Source organism: Hylobates moloch, unplaced genomic scaffold (genome assembly GCF_009828535.3).
Source record: "Hylobates moloch isolate HMO894 unplaced genomic scaffold, HMol_V3 SCAFFOLD_19, whole genome shotgun sequence".
Classification (NCBI taxonomy): domain Eukaryota; kingdom Metazoa; phylum Chordata; class Mammalia; order Primates; family Hylobatidae; genus Hylobates; species Hylobates moloch.
Window position 1 is genome coordinate 46,394,350 of NW_026652294.1, and position 17,160 is coordinate 46,411,509.

At 45.3% G+C, this 17,160-nt stretch overlaps 2 protein-coding genes and 1 pseudogene across 6 annotated transcripts in view; 2 read left to right on the forward strand and 1 right to left on the reverse strand.

Annotated features, from left to right (window-relative positions):
- LOC116458311 (Golgi apparatus membrane protein TVP23 homolog B) overlaps positions 1-2,956 on the forward strand; it is a 111,856-nt gene extending 108,900 nt beyond the window's left edge. For both annotated transcript variants that reach the window (XR_009211216.1, XR_009211218.1), the window contains one exon: positions 2,510-2,956. The gene's annotated coding sequence lies outside the window, so the exon portion shown is untranslated. The remainder of the gene's footprint in view (positions 1-2,509) is intronic.
- Positions 1-16,148, forward strand: part of CDRT4 (CMT1A duplicated region transcript 4) — a 31,385-nt gene extending 15,237 nt beyond the window's left edge. The window contains exons 2-4 of one of the 4 annotated variants that reach the window (XM_058432000.1): positions 2,510-2,547; positions 13,550-13,627; positions 15,631-16,148. In XM_058432000.1, coding sequence (XP_058287983.1) covers positions 2,532-2,547; positions 13,550-13,627; positions 15,631-16,058 — 522 coding nt within the window. In that variant the 5' untranslated portion in view covers positions 2,510-2,531 and the 3' untranslated portion in view covers positions 16,059-16,148. Of the gene's footprint in view, positions 1-2,509; positions 2,559-10,635; positions 10,680-13,549; positions 13,628-15,630 lie in introns of those variants that run through there. The other 3 variants (XM_058432001.1, XM_032137932.2, XM_058431999.1) reach the window with 3 other exon arrangements.
- LOC116458312 (large ribosomal subunit protein uL6-like) lies at positions 9,642-10,195 on the reverse strand (annotated as a pseudogene).
- Positions 16,149-17,160: the final 1,012 nt, after the last annotated feature.

Consider the following 17,160-nt stretch of genomic DNA (forward strand, 5'->3'; position numbering starts at 1 on the left):
AAAAAAAAAAAAAAAAAAAAAGAAGTGTCACTGGAGCAGTCCTGGAAGGATATATGAAGGGCGTGTAAAGGAGGGACCATGTGTGTGAATTTATAATCATTATGAGGGAGGCAACTCCATGCATTTGAAAAAGCAGCTAACATCCATTAACAACATACAGAAGATACCCCTGGAGCTGCATTTGGTGGTGATGACACCTGGCCCTGGTAAGAGCACATACTGGACCAGGTGAGACTAGAAATGGAGTTTCGAAGGGAAAGCAGAGTAGAGCTTGAGTTAGAATTTGGTACATTTAGGTCCCATGGACTTTTTCGTGTTAGACAAGGTTTCATTTCTTCTTTCAACAAAACGTGAATCCTGGACTGTCATGGGTCCATGTGCTTGAATTCTTACTCCTTAATAGGCACCTGCAATGTCTCATTCAATCTTCACAATAAACCTACTGGGACATGTATCATTCCCATTTTATGGATGGGGGAAAACTTTAAGGCTCAGAGAGAGACAGGGCAAGGGATTTGCCCACTTAAAAGCAGTAAAGAGCAGTGCTAGGATTTGAACCCAGGCCTTTCCATTAATCGTATTTGTTTGCCATATTTTTCAGGATAATGTCCCACCTTTTGCCATTTTACCTTCTCTAGTAGTGGCTACCTCCAAGTGAGCCAGTCTGTGTTTTTCATTTGTGTCCCATACAAGTGTGCAGCTGCTGGATATTTGCATTTCCAGTGATCTCTGGAGATTCCAGGAGAAGTTGCTTATAGCAATTGCAGTAATGTCCATTTATCTGATGATTTTGACCCAAGGGCCTGGGGACAGAGCAATGAATATGATGGATGAGATCACCGCTGTCATGTGGCTTATAGTCTAGTTGGTTAAGAGAAAATAAATGAGTAAATCATAAGAAATGTCAGGCAGGGATAGTGTTAGGCAGAGTATTAAAATAGGAGATGTGATAGTGACTGGTGGTGATGTTACGTAGTCAGGGAAGGCTGAGGAGTTGACATTTAGGCTGAATCCTGACTTCTAAGCAGGAACAACCCATGTGAAGATCAGGGACACATGCATCCCAGGCAAAGGCAGTAGCTGGGGAAGGACCCGGAGGTGGGAACAAGCTTGATGTTTTTAAAGAAGAGAGGCGAGGCCAGTGTGGCCGGGCACAGTGGGTGATGTGGGGAGCCACTCTGGCCAAGGCTTGGAGGGAGGCAGGGGCCAGATCAAAGAGGATTTGCAGGCCAACATAAGGAACTGGCATTGGCTTCTAAATGGAGGGGGAGCCATGGAATGTTAGGCAGGGGGATGAGTTAATCTGATCATGTTTAAAAATAATCACTCTGGGTCCTCTTTGGGAAAGGAGTTGTAGGGTGTATTAGTCCATTTTCATACTGCTATGAAGAAATACCCGAGACTGGGTAATTTATAAAGGAAAGAGGTTTAATGGATTCACAGTTCCACATGGCTGGGGAGGTCTCCACAATCATGGCAGAAGGTGAAGGAGAAGCAAAGCACATCTTACATGGCAGCAGGCAAGACAGCATGTGCAGTGGAACTGCCCTTTATAAAACCATTAGATCTTATAAGACCCATTCACTATCATAAGAACAGCATGGGAAAAACCCACCCCCATGATTCAGTTACCTCCCACCAGGTCCCTCCCACAACATGTGGGGATTATGGGAGCTACAATTCAAGATGAGATTTGGGTGGGGACATAGCCAAATCATATCATAGGGGAACAAGAGTGGAAGCAGGGAGACCAGTAGCAGGTGTTCAGTAGTTCAGTTAACAGATGTTGATGTCTTAGAGGAGGCTGGTGGTGTAGAGAAGTTAAATCATGGTGGGTTTGGGGAGGATAATGGGCTGGAGATATTGAATGAAGAAGCAAGAGATGTTAGATGTTTGAACTGGGCAAGTCGATGAATGATGATGCCTCTTTCTGAGATGGAAAAGACCAGAGAGGAATATTTTATGGAGTAAGTTCAAGTGTTTGTTTGAACCATGAAAAGTTTGAGAGGTTATTAGATATACAAATAAAGATGTAGTATATTGGCAGTTGGATATATATATTTGGACTTTGGAAAAGAAGTCAGTCTAGTTAGATTTGGCAAATTGATGAGATGTAGAGCCACAAAACTGATTGCCGTCACTTTGGGGATGTGTGGAGATTAAAAAAAAAAAGAAGGGGACCAGAAATCCTCAGTGGAGACTAAGAAGGAGCTTGCTGAGTGATGGTGAGATTCCACTCCCGTGGCATCATGGAAACCAGGTAGGAGAACATTTCAAGAATGTGAGAGTGAGTGCTCAACTCTATCCATGACCATTGCATTTTGGAAGGTGGAGGGTGAGAGGCCTGAGTTGCAAGTGGAGAGGTGTTCTTTGACAGGAATAGGGATGCCTCATTCATAGTAGTGGGAAGGAAGGCAGAGTGCAGGGGAGCATATGGTGGACACTTTGTACGAGTGATGGTGGGAGATGAGGAAGTTCTTGATGGATTCTTGGATTTTTCTCAAAACAGGGCAAGACAAAGACAACCTACAATGGAAGGAGAAGGAGGTGAAGAGGAGGTTTGAAATAATTGCTTGGTGGGAATATAAAATATTTAACTTATATTGAAAAAAGTATGAAAATTTCTTAAAGAACTAAACATAGAACTACCGTTGGACACAGCAATTCCACTACTGGGACTCTACCTGAAGGAATATAAATCATTTTGTCAAAAAGACACCTGCACTCATATGTTTATGCCAGCACTATTCATAATAGCAGTCATGGAATCAACCTAAATGTCCACCAATGGTTGACTGGATAAGAAAAATGTGGCATATATATGCCATGGAATACTATGCAGCCATGAAAAAGAATGAAAGACTGTCCTTTGCAACAATATAGATGGAGCTGGAGGCCATTATTCTAAGTAAACTAACCCAGAAGCAGAAAATAAAATATCACATGTTCTCACTTATGAATGGGAGGTAAACAATGTGTACACATGGACATAAAGATGAAGATAATAGACACTGTGGACTCCAAAAGGGAGGAGGATGAGAGGAGGGTGAGGGTTGAACAATAACCTGTTAGGTACAATGTTCAATATTTTGGGTGATGGGTTCACTAGGAGCCCAAGCCCACCATGACACGATATACCCATGTAACAAACAGGCACACGGACCTCTGAATCTAAAATAAATATAATATTAAAAAAAGAAAGAGTTGCTTGGGGAGTGGAAAAGTGAAAAGAGTAGGAAGGGGGAAGTGTTGGTTGGACTAGCTCTGTTGATTGACTTGGAGATAGAGGAGCAAGTGTGTGGAATTATAAAGAAAAGGATTCTGCAGCTAGACTGCCTGAGGGCAAATCCTGTTTTTTGTCACTTAATTGTTGTGTGACCTTGGACAGGCTGCTTAATGTCCCTACAGGCTCCAGTTTCCTTGCCTGTGAAATGGGGTTAATATAATAGTACCTAATGCATATGGGTTTTGTTAGGATTTAATTAGTCACTCTAGGTAATACGCTTAGCATGTGCCCTGGTCGCACCACATGGCATAGAAATGTTAGCTGTTACTCCACGTGGGACCAATCGACACAGCGGCGTTTCCCTCCCACCATGTTTAGTTGCTGAGATGACAGCACCCAAAAGAGCCCCACAGGTGGACTGAACTGGTATTAAGGCTTTGCCATGCAAGTATGTGTTTGCACGGCACATGGGAGAGGGATATGGGGTTAAGGTTGTTTGCAAGGCACCGAAACGAGGAGCTGTGGGGTATCAACAAGATAAAGCAGGAAGCTGGGACACAAAGGGGAGACTGAGGGGAAGGTGAGGTGAGTGGATTGAAATCCAGGAATTGCTGGACTGGGAACCGCTTGGGGAGTGAGCTGGAGGGATAGAGGAGGGAAGAGTAAGAGTGAGATGCTTGCAGCTTAGATTTTGGATGTAGCGTGGTTATTGGGGATGATAAGAACAGTGGGCTGATCACAGAGGCACGGGTGGTGGAGACTGAGAGGAAGACCTGGTGATTGGAAGTGAGCAGGTCCAGGACTGCTGGGCTGGAGGTTTGCACGGATTGTTCAGGAGACAATGAAGAAGCCACGGTGATGACAGGGTAGCAGCGCAAAGGAGGACAGCGTGCCTGGGGCTCAAGTTGTCAGGGACTGAGGGGCAGAGGACAGCACTCAGGAGCTGGCAGCAACCAGGCAGGTGAGGTGGTGGTGTAGCCTGGGGGCACAAGCTTCAGAGGAGGAGGAAGGAAGGAAAATGGTTTGAGGATGGCAGTAGTGGGGAAGGAAAGTGACTGCCTCCAGGCTCCGGAACTACCTTTCCTTGAGAGGCCTGCAAAGGCCCGGGAGAGAGAGCTCGTCCCCTGATGATGACCTGACAAAGTGCTCTTGGCAGAAAGTCCCAGGGGTGTCTGCAGCAGAAGGGAGAGAGGGTGTGTGTCTTCACATTTCAGCTTCTTATCCTCAGCTTTTCAGATCTTGAACGCAATGTCATCAATTTACCCAAGGCATGAAGTAAAGCCCTACACCTTTTGCTTTCTGGCAATTTCTCAACGTAATTGTGACACACACTATTTATAATACAGTCACTTTCACCTTCCTCCGAGAGCACATGAGTGATTCCCTTCCTGGAAGGGTTAGGAAAGTGTTTTCCGCATGGTCATGCTATGGGCTGGGATATTTGGAGGATGTGCAGTTCCTTAGAAGTGGAGACTGGGGCTGGGCGCGGTGGCTCATGCCTGTAATCCCAGCACTTTGGGAGGCCGAGGCGGGCGGATCACGAGGTCAGGAGATCGAGACCACCCTGGCTAACACGGTGAAACCCCATCTCTACTAAAAATACAAAAAAATTAGCCGGGCATGGTGGCAGGCGCCTGTAGTCCCAGCTACTCGGGAGGCTGAAGCAGGAGAATGGTGTGAACCCGGGAGGCGGAGCTTGCAGTGAGCTGAGATGGCGTCACTGCACTCTCGTCTGGGCGACAGAGTGAGACTCCATCTCAAAAAAAAAAAAAAAAAAAAAAAAGAAAAAAAAAAAAAAAAAAAAAAAAAAAAGAAGTGGAGACTGGGAAGAGAATTCAGGGCAAAGGCACAGAATGTGCCAAGGGGTAAAAGTATGAGAGCTTGGCTAGCGTGGGGAGCGATGGGGCATTGACAGCTGAGTGTGTGTGTGTATGTGTGTGACTATGCATGCATGTAAACATGTGTATGTACATGTGTGCGTGCATATGCATAAGTGTGTGAATGTGTGTGTGGGGGGGGAGAGTCTTGGTGATGGGAGCTGAGATTGGGGAGCTTTTCTGGGACAAGATTATTTTGGGGGTTGCTTATTACTCAAGAGTTGGGTGCAATGGGTGATGCATGTATTTTGTCACATTCTGACATGCACTGGAGGACTGTCTGCTACTGAGGACAAGCTGTCAATAGGCTGATGGAATAACTGAATCATGTAGAAGGCAGCTTCTTTCTTTTCTTCTAGGTAAAATCTCAAATGCAAGTTACCTTCTTCAAAACAACCACTGTCCTGGATTCCTAGTGCTTTGAGCGTTTCAAAATGGGTGGCTTGGCCCATTGATTGAGCACAGTCCTGGGAAATGCCTGGCTGTTTCCCTGAAGTGTTCTCCAGGTTCACAATGTCCCTATTGTTTCAACGGAGCAGGACTTCCTTTTTCTGATTGATTAGACGTTGTGAGGCCACACATTTTAATAGTTACATTGCTTAGGCGCTGTCAGTCAGAGAGAGGGTCTCTGAGCACAAATTGCTTAAAGCCTTTCATGTTTGCTTTCCCGAATATGAGTTTGTAGGGCTATTTCTTGCTGCCTGTTTCTCCATATCTTTCCTACTTGTCCAGCCTGCCAGTGTACAAGCCTACCCCAAAAATGTCCATGGAAGAAAAAGGTTGAAAAGCTCTCCTCTGATTACGCCTGCTTGGCTAGTTCTGGAAATTCTATTTTTAAATTTGGAACTTGATCTGTAGATAATAGATCAATGGATAATGACCACATGTGTTTTATGCTTAATGGGCCTTCCAATGTCATCTTAAAGTGGGAATTTAATATTTATAATTGAATATTCCTTGGATAAATATAAAATTCAGATTCATGGTTGTACCTGATAGGTATACAGTGCCTAATGCTTCTTCCCGCAGTGAATTTGTAAAGTGTTTCTTCAGCCAATTCAGCATTCTAATTCACATGCAGAAAACACACTGTTTGGAAACTGCCTATATTATCTGCATGCTGGAAGGAGAACCTGGATCCTGAGCGAGGAAATACTTTGCTCAGGATTTGGAAACACTGAGGCTGGCATTCAAACCATGCCCACTGCCCATCATTTCCTTTGCCCTTTGAGATTTGGCACAACTATTTTCTCTTCTTGAACCTCCTTCTTGACACTCCTCCCCACCCAAGTTGAATTAGGAAACTGGTGGTCTGTCTTTCTCATGGGGCTGTGAGCTCCTTGAACCAAGGCTCAGTGCCTGCCTGATGTATGAGATGCTTAGTCAGTACCTGACTACAGAGTGGTTGATGGAACACGTACTGTCCTATGTACTGGGAGGCCTCTGCTTTTGTTTCTCGTAACACAGGTAGCAATGATTAGTCTGGATTTATCAGCATGGGAAACCTGGATTGTGGACCCTTGACATTGAGAAGGGTAAATCCCAAAGTAAGAGGCAAATGTGGAAAATCCACAGTGGGTCCTGGGTAAGTGCAGGACCTGCCCCTCTTAGAAGAGTAATGTTTGGAGCTCAGGATAGGTTTTTTGAATGTGTGCATGTGTGCATGAATGAATATGTTGAATGGCCATAGGTACTTGAACTGCGTTTTCACCATTGGAAAATAAAATGCCCTCAATGCACACATATAATCGTTACAGAAAATAAAGTATAGAAGCATTATCAAGAAGCAACATATCCCCTCCTTCCCATCATAAGTGATGAATCAGTAATGCCAAGTCTGTGTTGGAAGATGAGCAATTCTGATTAGACTCCCACCTCCCCACCCTGATGTGATTAGAGACAGCTGATCCAGCAGAAAGAGGCACGGTCTGTATAAGAACATGCTAACACTACCAAATGGCCCACTGTGTGCAACGTGACGTTTTAAAGATAGTGCATTAATGGACTTGTTTCTCTTCTTTGTGTGCGTGTGTTCGTTTCTGGGGCGGGGCGCTAGAGAGGAAGAGAAGGTGTCCGGCAAATTATTGCATAGGGAGAGGGAGAGAGATGCCTTCTTTCCCGAAAGACCAACTCGCCCCTCCCCACTCCCATTCCCCTTTGCCTTAACATTTCTAGGATTCCCAAGGCTCCCCAGCGTCTGTGTCACTAAAGGCACAAGAAACGGTCATCTTCTTGTGGGCACCCCACAGAACCCATTTGGTAGAGGTGGGGCAATGGTGACAATTTCCATGGGATAGGGGCGGGGTAAAGAAGTGGAGAGAGTCAGAAGGGGGCGCCACTGAGAACCCGTAGGTGTGCATTCCGTCCTTCCCAGCGTTTCTCAGTTTGAAGTTCAGGGAGTCAGCACATGTGCTGGTCCTGTGAGATGGGCAGCTCTGTGGGCCTCTTGTCGGCCCATTCGGGTGGAGATCAGCACGGAAACCGCACGTTCTGCTAAGTGGATCCTTGCTCAGGAGCATCTTTCCAGATCTCAGAGACAAGCTTTTCAAGACACTTCTGGCTTTAGTGGCAGCTTCCTCTTTAGCCAAAAATAAATGAGGAGCGGCCAGAGGGAAGGAAAAAAAAAGAAAAAAGCAGAGGGCAGGGAGGAGATGGAAGGTTAAAGAGGACAAAATGCAGAGGTGAAATGAGGGTTTGCATCAGGTTCCTGTTTGAGAAAATGTGATTCTCCTTCTGGGGCCAGGCAAGACACTTATGTATGGCTCAGGGAGAAAAGTGGGAGGTGAGACAAACAAAAGAAGCCTTGCAGATTGGAGCAGAGAAGAGAAGAAAGAGGCTGAACAGAGGGAACACAGGTCTTGTTTCCAGTGGAGCTTGTTCTTCTGCATAGGGACAGTTTTGGGGACTCTGCAGCTGATTTCAGAGAAGGTGATTCATCGAAGACCCTGTTATACCCTGAGCAAGTTCGTCATTCTATCCTCTTACTCCATAACATTCTCTGAGGCTTGCAATTCCAAAACAAGGGCAAGAGAAGAACGTTGGTTCACAGTCACCACAAATGTGTCACTGGTTTCTAGTTCAATGAGATGCCCCACACAATAAATGAATGAATGAATGAGTGATTCCTTGGTTAAATGAGATTAGGGGATGCTGCATATTCAGTATTCATATTACAGAACAAGTTAACACATAACAGACTCTGAAAATCCTGCTCCAAAGGAATTTTTTTAACATGGCTTTTTTTTTTTTTCTTAGTTGACTGAGGACAGGCCTGAAATCTTGCAGATTTAGAAGATGTGGCGACTCCTGGATTGAACAATTTGTATGGCTTTATAGGGCAGCTTTTGCCATGAGCCCCTTCTTTTTCTTTAAGTAATACCTATTAACATTTTGAGGAGAGACTCTTGCATTCTGTGGAACACAGTTTAGGAAACACTAGATTGAGATAATAATCCACTCATCGTGACCATGTAAATGGCACTACTTTCACAGCATTAGTGGGGCAAAAAGTCTGAGTGGGGTCAATTTGTGCCAGAGCACTGATCCATCAATCCTGCCTGGAACCCGTAAAATCCTTTTGCAAGGTGGTTTCCTGAGATAAGGATGCAGCTTGTGGCCAGAGAGGGTGAGATCACTAGATTTGCATGAAAATCCCATGGTGGCCAGGGTTTCCTTAGCTCTGTACTTTAAAGCCACTGCTTCTTCTTTGATCTAAGTCAATTTTGGTATTGGCAGGTGGTGGTTGTGGAAATACTCCATGGCCCTTTTAAATGTTTAAAGGCCCTTGAGATGCAGTGCTGACTATAGTCAGGGATTCTTGAGTGAAAGCATGTGTCTTAGGACAGCAAAAGGACTGAAAAGAAAGATCTTCTGGACCCATTCCCCCCCCGCCCGCCCGGCCAGGCTAAAGTGCAATGGGGTGATCTCGGCTCACTGCAACCTCCTTCTCCTGGGCTCAAGCAATTCTCCTGCCTCAGCCTCCCAAGCAGCTAGGATTACAGGCACCTGCCACCGTGCTTGGCTAATTTTTGTATTTTTAGTAGAGACGGGGTTTCATCATGCTGGCCAGGCTGGTCTCGAACTCCTGGGCTCAAGTGATCCACTCACCTTGGCCTCCTAAATTGCTGGGATTATAGGTGTGAGCCACTGTGCCCGGTTCATTTTCTGTTTCTAAGTAGTTAATAATAATATTTTATAAATCTTCAATTTTTTTTGTTTTAGGTTCCAGAACAGCAGCTCCCAAATTTTGCTGCACAGAGAAATTGTCTGGGAAACGTTTAATTCCAGTGCCTGTACTGCATCCCATTCCAGTCAAATCATGATGTTGGGAGTGGGCGCCTACATTTATATTTTTCCAAGATCCCTAGTAATTCTAATGTGCTGCCAAGTTTGGGGACCACTGGGTTTAGAAGCATTTTAATTTCCAGACTTTTTTTTTTTCCAAATCAATAGGTCTTTTATTGCATCTTTTAAATATCACAAGTAGGTCTTAGGAATCATCCGGCATCTTGTTTCTCTAGCTGGACATCTCTTAGATCTTATTCATCAGCCTGCTGAACAGTTCCTTTTTCAGAGACATAGATACCATCCAAAACTGTCCTGATAGCCTTTGTTTTTAACTGTTATGGCTTGCTGAATCAAAGCCGCTGAATTTGAAACAAGCTCAATGTCGTTTCCTTCATCTTTCTGGGTTTGAGATACTGAACAAGCGACACCTGGTCTCATCTGAACCCTGCGGATGTATTTTTCACCCAAGAAATTTCGGATTTCAACAAGAGACCCATTCTCCTGGATAACAACGTTGGTGGGGAAGTGAGCATACACAGACCTCAACTTGTAATGGAAGCCCGGTGTGACACCCTTGATCATGTTCTGTACATGAGTAAGATAGTCCAAACGGTAGCAGTTCCTTTCTGTTACCCCACCATTTGTCAACCCGGAGCCTTTTTTGTTTTCTTTCCAACAAGACTGAGTTCTACACTGATGTGAGTGAAGTCCCTCTGGGGCCCTTCACGATAACTGTGCATCCTTTCAGAGTAATGTCGACATTTTCTAGAATGTTAGTAGTCTGATTGCTGAGAACAGTCTTCATTCTCGCAGCAGATGTGGCAAAGAAAGCAATTGCCACACATTTTTAAAACAACTGTGGGCTAGGTGTTATGACTCACACCTATAATCCCAGCACTTTGGGAGGCAGAGGTGGGAGGATCGCTTGGGCCCAGGAGCTTGAGATCAGGCTGGGCAAAATAGCGAGACCCCTGTCTCTACTAAAAAAAAAAAAAAAAAAAATTTCCAGGTACGGTGGTGTGTGTCTGTAGTCCCAGCTACCCAGGAGGTGAAGACAGGAGGACTGCTTGAGCCCAGGAGTTCAAAGCTGCAGTGAGCTATGATTGTGCCACTACACTCCACCCTGAGGGAAAGATTGAGGCCCTGTCTCTAAAAAAAAAAAAAAAAAAAACAAAAATTACAGAACTGTGTCTCTCTGGGGCAGGAGTTCATCCTCATCCTCATTTTGTGACAACTGAGGTCCTAAGAAGTTAAGGAAGGTGATCAAGGTTGACTGTTTCATGTTCCAGGTAATTGAATGATCTAGGCCAAACCCAGTCTATCAGACTAGATTCTGAAAATGGTGGGATGAGAGATTGAGTGGGGGGACTGGGGAGCTGGCCCTGAAAGCCCAGTGGTCTGAACATGGGCTTTGTGTCTGTAGGAAAAACAAGAAAGCCGCTTCAACACTCTGCCTCCTGCCCCTCCCATCAATGCTGTTTCTGTCTGTAGACTGCTGGTTTGCATTTCATTTACAGGGACACAAAATGGAACCTTTGTGCTGGAGTTGAAGGAAATTATAAAAGCCCACAGCTTCTCTTCAGACTTAATGTCAACTATTTGTCTCCTGTTATTTTCAAACAAACAAGTCCTCCCCATGAGTTTTGAGGCAGTCTCAAACACTCCCTCCCTTGGTTCTTTTTATCATTTCCTAGTCCCTGCTTCAGCAGGTATGAGAAAAACCCACCATTCGTAGACTTGTCCTATCAGCCACACGGCACAGCTGTAGGGGTCAGGTGAGTCCTGGCCGGAGGCTCTGAGCAGGATGGTGGGTCACACAGATGCACACAAGTCTGGAAACAGATGTTTGACTAAGACCGGGCTTTCCTGAGGCTTCAGGGTTCATCAACTAGACACTTAGAAGCAATGATGAAAGGAATGACTCCCAAACCCTCCAAATATTGCCAGCTGAAACATATTTCCACCATCTGGCATCCTATTTTACAGATGAGAAGATGAAGAAATTTCTTTCTTTTTTTTTTTGGAGACGGAGTCTCACTCCATTGCCCAGGCTGGAGTGCAGTGACACGATCCTGGCTCACTGCAACCTCCGCCTCCTGGGTTCAAGTGACTCTTCTGCCTCAGCCTCCTGAGTAGCTGGGATTACAGGCATGCCCCACCACGCCCAGCTAATTTTGTATATTTAGTAGAGACAGGGTTTCACCATGTTAGCCAGGCTGATCTCGAACTCCTGACCTCAGGTGATCCGCCTGTCTTGGTCTCCCAAAGTGCTGGGATTACAGGCATGAGCCACCACACCCAGCCAAGAAATTTCTAACAATGCTAAAATATGAAAGAAAAGTAAAGAGTTCTATTTTCACTAGAGGTGGACAGGCCCAAGTTGGGTGGCCACTTGCATGTCATGCTCTATGTTATGGGGGACTTGGAATGGGTGACTTTAAATTCTGAGGCCTTATGGTAGATCTTAGAAGGAGAACTAAGATGCTTTACCTTACAATTAAAAAAAATGATGACATGCAACTTTCTCTGGGTTAGATGACTACTTGAGCATTATTTCTTCCCTAGCCTCAGAATAATGACATTGTGAATTCTTCTAGAACTGCACTGTTGTGGAAGATTGGCACTGATACCCACAGCAGGGACTCCGTAAGATCTGTCTCTAAATAGGTTTGACAAAAAGAGCCTTGTTTTTGGGAGTATGAATGAATCTCCGGGATGCCATCCTTTTTTAGATGTGTTATAATAAAATGCTGGAATGTGTGAATAATTTACTCTATAAAAATAGTGGAATTTAAAGTTGACCCTGTCAATGACACACTCACTAGCATTCCACAATAGTTCCTTGATTAGGGAAAAAGGGGAATGAAAAACCTGGGAACTGCTTATCTCGGAGGAGTGTTCCATGCAGAAATGAGTCAGCCCTCACGTACGTGGCAGCTGATAAAAAAGGCTTAACACCCACTACTCAGTCTAAACCAGGGCTGCTCAGAGTATGAACCACAGACCAGCAACATCAGTATCATTAAGAAGTTACTTAGAGATGCAAATTCTCAGGTCCTCAAAACAGACCTACTGAATCAGAATCTCTAAGTGGGACCTGGGTGTCTGTGGTTGCACAAGGTCTCCAGGTGATTCTAGTACTTGGTAAAATTTGAGAAGCATTGCCTTCGACCCATGGTTCTCAAAGTGTGGCCTCCAGACCAAAAGCACCAGCATCATCTGGGAGCTGTTCAGAATCATCTGAGACTCTTTTTCAATGGGCCTTTGCAGGTGAGAGTGGAAATGCTTCATGGCACTTTTAAGTGCTTAAAGGCCACAGAGATGGCAAAATCGAATATAGAAATGTAATGAACTCTTAGGCATGTGCATGTGTCTTAGAGCTGGAAAGGAACCAAAAAGATCTCCTGGACCCATTTCTTGTCTCTAGGTAGTTAACAATATAACCTTACAAATCTCCAGTAGTTTCTTTTCTTTCCCCCTTTTGGTTTAAAACAGTGGTTGCTAAATCAGCAACTCTGGAGGTGGGCCCAGGAATCTGGGCTTTAACAAGCTCTCCAGGTGGATGCAGCCTCAAGTTTGAGAACCGCTACACCATGGTTTCTATAATTTCCCCCCTGCATGGTGGCGTAGAGCATTAAATCTTCCACATTTCAGCCTGGGCTTGGGGCCCCGGTAGCTGACTCCCCGGTCGCTGCCCATCTCTGCTACCTTCTCTCCCTGATTCCAGGCTGAGAAGTGCAGGTTGGATGTCACGCTTGTAGTAATGTGACCACTCTCGGACTCTGGTAGACGAGATAGAAAGGTTTTGAAATGGGGACTTTTTTTTTTTCACTTCCCCTCTGTGGACCAGCCTCCACACAGCCCCCACAGCCTACCCAGCTCTCTCCTTTAAAGCTAGGAGACTGGAAAGCAGAACACCCAGAGACTGTCATGACAGTCTACAGCTCTTGAGCAAGGCCATGCCTGCAGGCCTTTGCGGGGCTCACTCGGCCTGTCTCCAGCTCCACAAAAAACATGTCCTCTTCTCAGGGGGTGAAGTCATCTTAGCCTCATGCAGAGACCATATAGGACTTAGGACCCCCCAGGGTGGCTACTAATCGCTTTCCTAAAGTCAGGCCAGTTTGAGGAGGCTCTGGCTAACAAGTATATTTTCCCATAGGAATCTGGATCTGTGATATTAAGAAATCAGTAAATATCAAAAATAAGATGGATGCAAGAAGGATGAAGAAAGAAGAAGGTAGGGTTGGGAGCGTTACCAGTGGAAGCTCCTGCACTGGGGCCGCCTAGGGTTGGAGGATTTGCAGTGGGAAGAGGCCACTGGGCGGCCACTCTTTTTTTTTTAAATATATATTTTTATTATACTTTAAGTTCTAGGGTACATGTGCACAACGTGCAGGTTTGTTACATATGTATACATGTGCCATGTTGGTGTGCTGCACCCATTAACTCGTCATTTATATTAGGTGTATCTCCTAATGCTATCCCTCCCCCATCTCCCCACCCCACAACAGGCCCCAGTGTGTGACGTTCCCCTTCCTGTGTCCAAGTGTTCTCATTGTTCAATTCCCACCTATGAGTGAGAACATACGGTGTTTGGTTTTTTGTCCTTGCGATAGTTTGCTGAGGATGATGGTTTCCAGCTTCATCCATGTCCCTACAAAGGACATGAACTCATCATTTTTTATGGCTGCATAGCATTCCATGGTGTATATGTGCCACATTTTCTTAATCCAGTCTATCGTTGTTGGACATTTGGGTTGGTTCCAAGTCTTTGCTATTGTGAATAGTGCAGGCGGCCACTCTTGTTATGCTGGCAGAGAACACAGCATGTTCAGGAGATGGAACGGGTTGCTGCTTATTTCACTCCAGGCATTTGAGTTTGGACTCTGCCAGATTCATGCAAATGCCCTATGCCACAAGATCTTTACATTTGCTTGGAGGAGGCAAGGGTGAACAGTCTGTGCTTCGAGGCCTTGCTGGGAAGTTTCTAGTGAGAGGTAATGTCACACATGACTTTTACAGGGAGATGGAATCCTTCTACAGCACATTCTTTACTGACAGATCTGTCCCCAGACAAGCTCCAGCTCCTGGACAGCCACGAGGCAGCGTGGGAATAACTATACGACCTACACTTCATTTGATTATCCCCATTTACAGCATTTTTTTTTTTTAACTGCATTCAATTTGGATATGGCAAGATGACTCTTTTAACTCCCCTCCCTGCAAAACTCCAGTTGAAATGACCAAAGAAATACAGAATTAGGGAAAGAATGCATCACATAAGAACACAGAAGAAGGTAGCAGCTGCAGGAGAGAAATTGAATCATTTCTGCTAAATAGAGTGACGTTGCTAATGAAAGGTGGGAAGGACTGACATGCCCATGATTTTGGATCTGTAAAGGAACAGGCTGCTTGATAAGCTAATGCGTTGAATTTCTAGCAACACCTGACCCCCTCGGCAAACAACCCAAACTTCTGGCCAGCAACCATAGTGAAAAGCTTTGGTTTTTTTGAGCCTTGTTAAGCTTGAGTTCAAACCCACCACTTGTTAGTCGTGCAAGCTAGTCAGCCTTAGTTTCGTCCTCTATTAAATGGGAGAATACCTACCTTATAAGGTGTAACTAGAATTAAATGAAAGAGTTTAGGCTGGGAGACATACCCAAAGGTTTTAGTCACTGTGCTAAAAGCTTTACATAAGTTATCTTTAATCCACAAGAAAGTTCCATGAACTTTGTCTTATTCTAATCACCATTTTACAGATTAGGCACTTGAAGTTTAGCAAGGTTAAGAAACTTGTTCAAGGTTCACAGCTATGAAGAGGGTAGAGTAGGAATTTGGAGCAGACAAGTACAGAACCCATGCTTTCAAGCACTAAGTGTACTGTTCCAAGCCCTTGAAATATATTACTTTCTTCAGTTCTCAGGCCTTAGACTAACCATTTTTATTGGTGAAAAAATAGAAGTTCAGGGGTAAAACAATTTGAGATTATGCAAATATTTAAAATCAATCAGGTCTGTTTGACTCTGTCTCTTGCTCCTTACCATTCTGTTGTTAATTGATAGACTTTCTAGGATGTCATTCTGTTCCCCCACTTTGAACTGGATTTTATTCCTACTGAATACAAGGGGTGCAAAATAGGGAGGACTTCAAAATCTGGTTCCGATGCCTTCCCATTTTTTGAAGAATCAAGCTATTGCGTGTGACTGCCTCTAAATGGCCTGCATTTCTCTTTGTTGGTAGGACTCACAGAAAACACTGGACTTCCCCGGAAGCTGCTTGAAAAACACGACCCCTGGCCAGCCTATGTCACCTATACCTCTCAGACAGTGAAAAGACTCATTGAGAAAAGCAAAACTAGAGAACTGGAATGCATGCATGCCCTCGAGGAAAGACCCTGGGCATCGAGGCAGAACAAACCTTCCAGCGTCATTCAGCCGAAAAGGAGGAAGTCGTCCAAGTCTTCTGGCAAAGCTGTGTTCAGGGACACGCTGTCAGAATCCACGTTATCAATGTGGGGTACTTATTCGATATCGGCCATGGCTCCTACCACGATCCCAGAACCCACACACTTACATACGGATTCCAGAGACTGTCCAACTGAAAACTATAACAAGATCATCTTTGCCCGAAAGCCTATTATGAGGATGCTCCCTACAGTTTGCCACTGACCAACAAGGAGAAACATGCAAATGTTTAGCCAGGGGTCCCTGCAGCCATCCCCCAAGAACATACAGCAATTAAGCTCCATTTACCGCTCATTTGATGGTGTCCTTTAAATCTGAGCTTGCTCTTGCTCATGCAGAGCTTGGCTGAGAGAAACCAGATCAGAATGCGAGCTGTAGGTGGGTGGGTGAGTGTGTCCCCTCCCACACTGCTCTCTGGTGGGGTTGGGCAGTCCCCGGCTCTAGTCTCTGCCACAGATGCTCAGGACCAAAATGTGGGTGATTTGTCTGGGTCCAGGCAGGAGATAGAAATCACGCCAGCTATTTTATTAGAGATAATATAAAGAATGATTAACCAGGTGACAGTAAAGGGCAGGAAGGGAATACAAAGGTATCCATGGAGGTAGCACCACAGGAAGCAGGCATCACACTTGAGGCTTGGGAACAAGGGGAAGATGCTGGACTCATTGAAAGGTAGTTGCTTGAAGAAGGGACATAGGGCTGAATCTCAGACTTCTGAGGTGGGGGAGTGGGGATGCCGCTCAATGCAGCTGGTATCTCTGAGCTCCGAGGAGAGTCCTGTGGGGATGGTGCCCCCGCCTCTCAATAGGGAAGCTGTTTTGTTGGTGTCTCTGAGGGGACCCCCATAAGGCTGCTTTTGTGAGTGTTGGAAAAACCAAAAACTGCATTGAAATGTTTCTGGGAGGAGTTGCCACTGCCCAGGTGAAGAAAAAGTGCTGCTAGGGTTAGCCACCTGTCTGGCAGGGACAGGAAGCTGATAGAAAGTGAACAGGAAGCAAACAGGAAGTGAGCAAGGAGCCACTTCCTACTTCCTCCTTTAGCCTTGCAGATTCCTTCTAGCGCCCCCTGCGGGCTGAGCCTATCAGGGCACAAAGCCAGAATGTGGTTTGTAGAATCCCAGCCCCAGCATCTCCAAGCATAGGATGGATTTTGAAGCCAAGAGGGAATTAGCTCTCGGCTGGGTTCTGAGTGATCCCATCCAGCTGCTCCTGGACCTGGTATTGAGAGGTTTTTCCCTTGGAGGGCAAACAAAGTGGCAATGGGGACCAGGGTGTCCCCTGCTGAGAAATGGAGAGCTCTTTTCCCC